The 10,185-nt window shown below is 33.7% G+C and overlaps 1 protein-coding gene across 1 annotated transcript; it reads left to right on the top strand.

Moving 5' to 3' along the window:
• Positions 1 to 2,795: 2,795 nt before the first annotated feature.
• Positions 2,796 to 7,859, top strand: LOC139892594 (protein BONZAI 1-like). Its single transcript, XM_071875704.1, has 15 exons — positions 2,796 to 2,984; positions 3,647 to 3,694; positions 3,773 to 3,921; positions 4,004 to 4,052; positions 4,235 to 4,291; positions 4,452 to 4,640; positions 4,730 to 4,926; positions 5,014 to 5,116; positions 5,211 to 5,325; positions 6,000 to 6,076; positions 6,164 to 6,301; positions 6,416 to 6,580; positions 6,682 to 6,795; positions 6,919 to 7,012; positions 7,251 to 7,859. The coding sequence occupies exons 1-15, from the start codon at positions 2,835 to 2,837 to the stop codon at positions 7,343 to 7,345; spliced, it is 1,740 nt and encodes a 579-aa protein (XP_071731805.1). The 5' UTR covers positions 2,796 to 2,834; the 3' UTR covers positions 7,346 to 7,859.
• The last annotated feature ends 2,326 nt before the right edge of the window (positions 7,860 to 10,185 follow it).

The following is a 10,185-nucleotide window of genomic DNA, read 5'->3' as shown; positions in this document are numbered from 1 at the left end:
TAATTCCATAAATATGGCCGACCAAGGGGTCTCCTAATATGGAGGTTTGTTAAAAAAAAAAAAAAATTAAAAAGATTAATCAAAGTAGTATGAGCTGTAAAGAAGAACCAATTTAATTCCTTCATGGGCCACGTTTTTTTTTCTTTCCTTTTACTAAGTCGTGATTTGTTGAGGATGATAATGATGTTATTAAGATAATAAAAATAAACATGACAGGCTGTAGCTACATGTTTGTGTTTGTTCCTTTTTGAATACCGAAATTCTTTCTTTTAATATTTTTTTTTTGGACGCACCTAGTAAATTGGCGGGCTGCACATTGGACTTGTTGGGCCGCATGTTTTTATTTTTAAGTGGGCCGTGGTTGGTTGGAATAATTGGACCTAAATCCCGAAGTGGACTACTGATGAACTTCATTTGATTTTTTTTTTTTTTTTGAACGTTACAATATAAGATTAATGATGATAAGATGATGTGAGAAGGGATTAATAAAGAAAATGATGTGATGAGTTATATAGATTAAAATTGCAATACAAAAACGGAATTGGTATGGCAGAGGAACGGGTTGTGGTGTTTCGGCTAAACAGGAGGTTGCGGGTTTGAACCTGGGCATGGGCAGTTATTTTTTTTTTTTGAGCTTTTTCTAGTGAGGTAGTTATTATTATTACTCTTATTATTATTATTGTTGTATTATTATTATTATCATTATATTTATCATGACTAATATTAACTTAGTATAATTAGAACTACTGTTTTGATAAACAAATGGAGTATATAAATAAATATATTTAACACATATAACTTAACAAAGTATTTTTATATATAAAAGGAATATATGAAACATAAATATAATATTAATATAAAAAAATGATATAATTAATAAGTTATATATATAAACGTATTCGATTACGATTATGTGTATTAATATATATATATGAATAATATAGGTTCGTGAATCCGAGGCCAACCCTGCATTGTTCAATACAGTCATATGTATTTTTACTACAAAATACATTAGGTGAGTTTCATTTGCTCCCTTTTACTCTTTACGTTTTTGGGCTGAGAATACATGCAAATGCTTTATTAACTGTTTTACAATATTTATATGCGTGAGTTTCATTTGCTCCCTTTTTAAATGCTTTTGCAATATATATTTTTGGGACTGAGAATACATGCGCTGCTTTTATAGATGTTTTACGAAATAGACACAAGTGAGTAAAACTACATTCTATGACTGGATTATTAAACCGAATATGCCCCTTTATAGTCTGGTAATCTAAGAATTAGGGAACAGACACCCTAATTGACGCGAATCCTAAAGATAGATCTATCGGGCCCAACAAGCCCCATCCAAAGTACCGGATGCTTTAGTACTTCGAAATTTATATCATGTCCGAAGGAGGATCCCGGAATGATGGGGATATTCTTATATGTATATTGTGAATGTCGGTTACCAGGTGTTCAATCCATATGAATGATTTTTGTCTCTATGCATGGGACGTATATTTATGAGGAATGAAAATATGAAATCTTGTGATCTATTAAAATGATGGAAATGATTATTTATGTTAAACTAATGAACTCACCAACCTTTTGGTTGACACTTGAAAGCATGTTTATTCTCAGGTACGAAAGAAAATCTTCCGCTGTGCATTTGCTCATATTAGAGATATTTCTTGGAGTCAATCATGACATATTTCAAAAAGACGTTGCATTCGAGTCTTTGAGTTCATCAAGATTATTATTAAGTCAATTATATTTGGATATATTTTGAAATGCTATACCTGCCTGTCAACTGTCGATGTAACGAAAGTTTGTCTTTTAAAAACCGAATGCAATGTTTGTAAAATGTATCATATAGAGGTCAATTACCTCGCGATGTAATCAACTGTTGTGAATCGTTTGTAATCGATATGGACTTCGTCCGGATGGATTAGGACGGGTCTCTACTAATATGCATGGCTAAACTTGTAGTTTCAGTTTTACCCAATTGTCGTTTTGAGTTTGCGTTCACAGTATAAAAGGCCCCTCAAATCCGGTTTACTTTACACAACGCCCCCTCACATTTCTACTTTTTAGGGGTAAAAAATGTAAACACATTACTTTATTCAAATAAAAGAAAATTATTCCACCCGCATTTTTAACAGCCCCTATCTTCTCGCTCGGTCCGAGTTAAATTTTTCCGAGACCACCGTTCAACTCGGAAAAATCAGACGGACCCAACGGGACTAACTATACGCGAAACGGACATCGTTAAAAAAAACTAAATAACGAGCCCTATATTCTCGCTCGGTGCGAATTAAATTTTTCCGAGACCACCGTTCAACTAGAAATTATTTTACAAACACAACGCGACTAACTATACACGAAACGGACATCGTTAAAAAACACTAAATATTTCGAGCTATATTTCATACATATACATACACGTCGAACAAACAACCCAACATACTAGATATATTAGGTACCAAACAATGTATATCCAAATTCGATCGCGCGTTGAAAACAACTGCAGCAACGCGCGGTCCAATTTTTTTCTAGTTCTTATTATTTTAAGAGGGAATATCTTAATTTAATATCAGTAGTTAGATCAGTAGTTACTAGTTAAGCACTTTTTAAATTAATGGCAGTTAGAATATAAACTAGTTGAGGTTGAAGATTGAAAAAAACAAAATAAAACGCGCTTTCTTGCAACATTAGACTATACAAGTGGGCCATTACTAAAAAAACAACTCTCACATTTTATTTATTTTTTATTTTTATTTTTTCTCTTCTGTTTTTCTTTCACTCCACAAACACACCGAAAAGCAATTGCATAAACGCAAAACTCGGCGGCCATGGGCAATTGCTGCAACTGCGGCGGCGGTGATGGTGGCCAATCTGCTATCGGCGGTTCGAATAATCATCCAGATACGAACCGTCCAAACGACGCCGTTGACGGTTTTCTCAAGTATCGAGGTTACCACGGCCTTTACACGCAGATCGAGGTTTTAAATTTATCAATTTTCATTCCTTCTTATTTAGATAGCTTCATTTATCCTCTTAATTGATTCTGTAATTTCGTATAAATTGTTTGTCAATTTTCTCCTGAAGGCGCAATTTTCACGTGACGCCTAAGTTATTGTATTAATTGAATATGTACATACATATATGCACTGTTCTAAACGGCTTCCGCTGCGCCCGTTGCGGCGTTTTGGTGACTAAACCGTTTCGACCCCGTCCCGGCCCCGTTTCTTCCGTTGCTACGTTTTGAGGTCGCTACCGTTTCGGCCCCGCCTCGCGTCTTTTTCAACCTTGCATATATGTATCTATATATATAGAATGATTAATAAGATAATTGAGTAATTCGATATGATTAACAATAGCAGAAGATGATTATACGCATTTATGTTCATTGATGTTTAGGGAGCTAATTAGCAAAGCTAATTGAGTTTTGTATACCAATTCAAATTCAATTGCATACATTAGGGTTCATTTTAAGTTTAAACTATGAGTGTATATGAAGAATTAATTGACTATCGGTAATCGTATTTTAAGATGTTGTAAAGTAAATAACAGTTGATATAACAATTGTGTTAGGGTTGTTAATACAATTGTACTTATTACGTCAAATTTAGTTTCTCTGATGCATCGAATAATGTTGTTGCAGTTATCTCTATCTGCTTCAAATTTGCGTGACCGGGACGTGCTTTCCAAGGTAGGTTGTTTGCGGGACTTTTTACATATTTACGTGAATGTTTGCCTGTTAACTCACGGACTTATGTTTCGTTTATAGAGCGATCCAATGGCAGTTATATATACAAAAGGATGGGATGGTTCATTGCAAGAGATTGGCCGAACGGAAGTTGTTTTAAACTCGTTAAGTCCTCGGTGGATTAAGAAAGTTATAATCGCATATCATTTTGAGATGGTTCAGACTTTGTTGTAAGTTTTTGTCGGGTCAATGTATATTTCATCTGAAATGTTAATATATGTGAATTTTAGATACTATTATCTTTTATCGCAGGTTCCGTGTGTATGATGTTGACACTCAATTTCATGGACTAGAAGAAAAGGTATACTATATGATTCATTATTCTAATAACTTCCTTGATGAATTCAAAGCTCTTGTTTTTAAAAATAAAAAAATGAGCCATTAAGTTGTCAATATCCGATGTAATTGTGTCAAACAGATATGATACCCTATTAATAACCTTAAATTAACCATAAAGCCATTTTTTTAATGTGTTAACTACAGATGCTTAAGTTGGATGAACAGCAACTTCTGGGAGAGGCTACCTGTTTATTATCTGAGGTATTATTATGATTTTGTTTTGTCACAATTCGTAACCAATGGAACCTTGTTTGAAACTTTTACCATTGAGAAAATGCAAAGTTAAACACACACACATGCACACACAGAGATATTTGTATATTATATTGCAACTGTTAGATGCTGACTTTATTACTACTAGATAGTAACAAGACGAGATCGCTCATTGGCCATAGATATTGTGGGGAAAGTTGATTCTACCAGCCCGACGCCTCCAAAGAAACTTGGGCAGTTTACAGTTCATGCAGAAGAATGTGTTGTCTCAAAAACTACAACAGAGTTGGCATTTAGGTGCACAGATCTTGAGAACAAGGAAATATTTTCCAAAAGTGTACGAGCCATTTGATCAATCGTTCACTTATTGAATGTAATTATGATAATGATTCCACTGCAATGATTCATTTATCTTGTTTCTTGCAGGACCCCTTTTTAGTAATATCTAAATGTGTGGAGGGTGGACATGCTGTTCCAATATGCAAAACAGAGGTGTTAAAAAATGATTTAAATCCAATTTGGAAACCCGTCTCTATAAGTATCTCACAAGTAGGAAGCAAGGAAACTCCTCTAGTTATCGAGTGTTTCAACTTCAATAGTAATGGGAGGCATGATTTGCTTGGGTAAGTGATTTCCTCTTTTTGTGTTTTTCGTTTTGTTTTCACTAATAGGCTGATTTTTTATTTATTTAAATTATGTGGAAAATTCAGCAAGGTTCAGAAGTCACTTGTTGATTTGGAAAAGATTTCGTTAAATGGGCAGGGAGAGCATATGTTTGTACCTGTTTCTGTTGGAAAAGATCATCAGACAAAGGTCCTAACCTACATGTTTACAAACGTACAACCATGCCTCGCAAATTATATTATTATTCTTTGATTAATAATATTATTTAAAAAATTGTATACAGGTGTTGAAGAGTCAGCTATATGTCGACAAGTTTTCAGAAAGTGTTCATCATAGTTTCCTGGATTACTTGGATAATGGCTTTGAAATGAGCTTCATGGTCGCTGTAGATTTCACTGGTATATGATTCTACTCAAGAAATTTATATGTTTCGGGACACTCTTATAGTGTGTATACGGGAAAATTATAAATATAACTATAACTATAACTATAGCAATTATAAAACAACAATAACATCTATTGGATTGATTTTCTGTTTGCGTTTGAATTACATTGTGAGTGTTAAGTCATGAAGAAGATTAAACATGAGCTTTTCTATGTAGTTTTTGATAAAATTCACTTGCATCTCATTGTGAGTTTTCTTTTTATCTGGTTGGTTTCTTCAAAAGGTGGATAAGAATCTACATGTCCTTCAAGTCACCTACATAAATCAGTTGATTACAATTACAATGTTTATTAAAGAACAGAATCTTTGTTGTTGGTCTTGTTTTATTTAGTTCTAGTACATTGTTAGATTGATATTGGTATAAGTAGTATACCGGTATCTTTTGTAATAAATCTACGGTCCCTAGCAATTCATTTGTGTTCCTTTCTGTGAAAGATTATAATTAGTAGGCAAGAGTGTGCAGAAGCTATTTAGCTCACATTTTATTCTACATAATAAGCAATTATGGTGATTGTGGCCAAATCAATAAACCTTATCTTGTTACATGTATACATTTCTAAGTAGCTGAAGGCCTAACTCTGTATTATTAATTATTAATTATCAGTTACTCCTATATTCTATTTTCAGCTTCAAATGGAAATCCTCGTTTACCAGATTCTTTACATTATATCGACCATTCTGGACGTCCAAATGCATACCAGAAGGTGGTGGTCCAATTACCTCATACTTTTTACACAAAATATGCGTACTATGTAAAAACTATAGTGATGATAATTTGTATGATATTTTAGGCAATACTAGAGGTCGGAGAGGTATTGCAGTGTTATGATTCTGATAGGAAATTTCATGCATGGGGATTTGGAGCACGGCCCATTGATGGTCCCGTCTCTCACTGTTTTAACCTAAACGGGAGCAGTGGACACTCAGAGGTGAAACTTTTATTATGCAATTTTAATTTTACAATTTTTTTTTTTTTTTTTTTTTTTTTTTTTTGAAAAATTAAAATTATAATGTAATTTTGGCATGTTATTTTTTATTTGTAGGTCGAAGGGATACCCGGAATTATGGTGGCATACACAAGTGCCCTTAATAATGTCACACTTGCAGGGCCAACACTATTTGGTCCCGTGATTGCTGCTGCAGCATCGATAGCCAGCCAGTCTTTAGCTGCTAATGAAAAGAAATATTTTGTTTTATTAATCATCACGGTATGAAGTTATGCGTCATTTGGTATTAAATTACAAATTGTTGTTATTTAATCAAATAATCATTTGATTCTATCAATACTTATTATCTGGATATATGACAGGATGGAGTGATCACAGATCTACAAGAAACAAAAGACGCCCTTGTGAGTGCATCTGATCTGCCGTTATCTATACTTATTGTTGGGGTTGGTGGAGCCGATTTTAAGGAGATGGAGGTACAAATATTTTTTTTTTTTTTAATTTAATTTACGTTTTTATACTTGCGGTTTTATTATTCATAGCAGAGTTTCTCAATGATTGTGTTTACCGTAAGGGATTTTGATTTTGATGTTAAGCAGGTTTTAGATGCGGATAAGGAAAGACTTGAAAGTACCACAGGACGTGTAGCCACACGTGATATCGTCCAATTTGTTCCATTTAGAGAAGTACAGGGTAAGAACACGCACCATGCACGTAGTGTAAGAATTTCTATATACAAGTCATGCACTTAAATGGTCTACTTTTGAGTTTGAAACTTCACTACAAATCTTGAGTATAATCATTACTTTGAATATAAGCTAAATTGTGATGGTCAGTTGGAAATTTAGAATTTTCACGATCGAAGGTTGACTTTTTCTTTGATTTAGGGTAACATGTCTCTTATAATTGACTTTTGGTTGTTCAATTGCAGGCGGAGGAATCTCTGTCGTTCAGTCACTTTTGGAAGAACTACCCTCACAATTCTTAACCTTCATGAGAAGTAGAAATATTCTTCCCAATACATGATTGCATACAAACCTGTAAATATATTTTTACTGGTGTTTTTCAGCATTTTTCCTTGTACATTTTTTCAATTTCTTTGCATTCCTTCTTTGTTTATCCTCTCGATTTGGATAGATTTGGTTGGTGCTCGTTTCGTGGGGTCCGTTAAACAGGAGCCACCAAATCTACCTAGATCATTCATGGGTAGTAAAAAGGGAGAAAAGGACATCAAAGTCTTGAAATCTATCTCTTCACTGTGAAGAGATAGAACCACAAATTTTAAAGTGTGCTTCAGCGTTTGCCACAATATGTGATTGTTTGAAGATCGAGTATGAGCCACCGACAAGTGCATCGAGCTATTTGATCATGTATCCGTTTTTGAGTGTACAACTTTAGAGTTGTGAAATAGGAATTTGTGTAATGTTCATCAAGCTGTAAACTTCTCTATATTCTTTCCATTTTGTTTTAGCATTATACCATTTATTTCACAGAATATGCCTAGTTCTCTGATTCACAAATCGTATACTAGGCTAAATACTGTGTGATCATCGTATTAGTTACCTCTGTCTGTTATTTCATATTGGCCATTGATAACAAGTGACCTATATTTGAAATCTGCACGATGCCACGACTTAGTAACTATTGATAGTGGCCATTTCTTACACGACTTACTCGGTGATGATAGGATGATTAGTTGATGGCATTGTGTTGGTTACATCTATTGGTTAGCGAGCGTATCGTAAGAAAATATCATGGATGTGGTGCACTATTATATACACAAATCGTGTTGATGGCTGTGTCGATCTAATTGGGGTCATTTTCTTGCCATTATATGGGAAGGTCGTATGCTCAACACGATGTCACGACGGGCATGGTAAGTGTCATCGTGAGAGCGTCGTGGTTGCATAGACGGAGGAGAATGGGAGTTTAGTCGGATCAAAATATATATTTCTTCTTTTCCCTTCCATTAATAAGTTTAACTAGAAAAAAATTTGACCGCGCGTTGTTGCGGTTGTATTCGACGCGCGGTCGAAATTGGATATACGTTGTTTGGTACCTAATATATTTAGTAAGTAGGGTTGTTTGTTGGACGTGTATGTATATGCAAGGTTGGAGAATTCGGATCTCGAGGAGATCTCGTTTGGACTTTTTTAAGGAGATCTCGACATCTCGGAATAATCTAGGGGAGATCTCGGACGTTGATTTACGTTGACTTTATAGTTTTCTTAATAAAAATATACATAAAAACATAGATATATGTATATTTATATATGTTTTTACGAGATTTTACAAAAATATCCGAGAAATGAGCGAGAAAATCTTAGAAATTACGAATTTTAACAGAAAATCTTACAAATTAGCAAGAAAATCCGAGAAATCTTGGCTTTGACTAAGTTTAAACCTTTTGACCGAGAAATCTCGGGAGATGAACATCTCGTCTCGGTTGCCTTCTAAAAACGAGATCTCGGGGGAGATCTCGGGAGATTTACAACACTGTGTATATGTATGTAATATAGCCGAAAATATTTAGTGTTTTTTTAACGATGTCTGTTTCGCGTATAGTTAGTCGCGTTGTGTTCGTAAAATTATTTCGAGTTAAACGGTGGTATCGGAAAAATTTAACTCGCACCGAGCGAGAATATAGGGCCCGTTATCTAGTGTTTTTTTTAACGATGTCCATTTCGCGAGTAGTTAGTCCCGTTGTGTTCATTAGATTTTTTCGAGTTAAACGGTGGTCTCGGAAAAATTTAACTCGCACCGAGCGAGAAGATATGGCCCGTTAAAAATTCGGGTGGAATTAGTTTATTTTATTTTAATAAAATTATATATTTACGTTTTTTACCCCTGAAAAAGTGTAAAGTTGAGGGACCGTTGTGTAAATTGAGCCAAAGTTGAGGGATCGTTTGTAGTGTGAATGCAAACTCAAAACGATAATTCAATAGAACTGAAACCACGAAATCTGGCGCGTGTTTTAGTTGTAGTGTTAGTGTGAATGCAAACTCAAAACGATAATTCAATAGAACTGAAACCACGAAATCTGGCGTGTGTTTTAGTATGTAGGTATAATAATAATATAATTGGTATATTATATTTATATTTAAATTTATATTATATTATATTATATTATATTATATTATATACAAATATAAATCCCATGAGTTGGTATCGTTCACCATGAAAATCTTGTAAAATACCCCAACTTCGAAGGTATATTGATAAATTGTTTTTTCCCCTTCTTTTCACAACCTTTTTTAACTTCTTTTTTAATTTTATTATTTTTTAAACGTTTAATTAACAGACACCTAATCACCAAAATCACAGACCATTAACCGACCAAAATCACCCCGCAGTGAAGCGAGGGTTTGCTTTCCTTGTTTATACTATATATCAAAAGACAAAACTCCCAACCAACGGATGCCAGCTTCGGATTGAGTCTGGAGGTTCATTTTTATTGTTTATAATTAAGGCTTAAATTTCACTTTCTTGGTTTTTTTTTTTTTTTTTTTTTTTTTTTTTTTTTTTTTAAGGAATTTTTTAGCTTGTTAGAATTAAAAATGTTATAGCTAAAGTGTGTTGACCAACTTTGATTAATAAATTTGATTTTGACCCATCAATCGACGCTGACAAATTACTTAAATGAATTTTCGATAACGGAACGGATTCCTCTCTAAAATGTGTAATCGGGGTTTAATCGGCAAGTAATCTAGTTTTTTACAACACTGATCAAGCGTGGGTCTTTGAACCAGGTGTATCCGGATTGAATCCCGTTGCCCCCTTATATATATATATATATATATATATATATATATATATATATATATATATATATATATATATATATATATATATATATATATATATAT

This window comes from Rutidosis leptorrhynchoides, chromosome 2, assembly GCF_046630445.1.
Source record: "Rutidosis leptorrhynchoides isolate AG116_Rl617_1_P2 chromosome 2, CSIRO_AGI_Rlap_v1, whole genome shotgun sequence".
Lineage (NCBI taxonomy): Eukaryota > Viridiplantae > Streptophyta > Magnoliopsida > Asterales > Asteraceae > Rutidosis > Rutidosis leptorrhynchoides.
The sequence above is the reverse complement of the archived record's forward strand: the minus strand, read 5'-3'. Positions and strand labels throughout refer to the sequence as shown.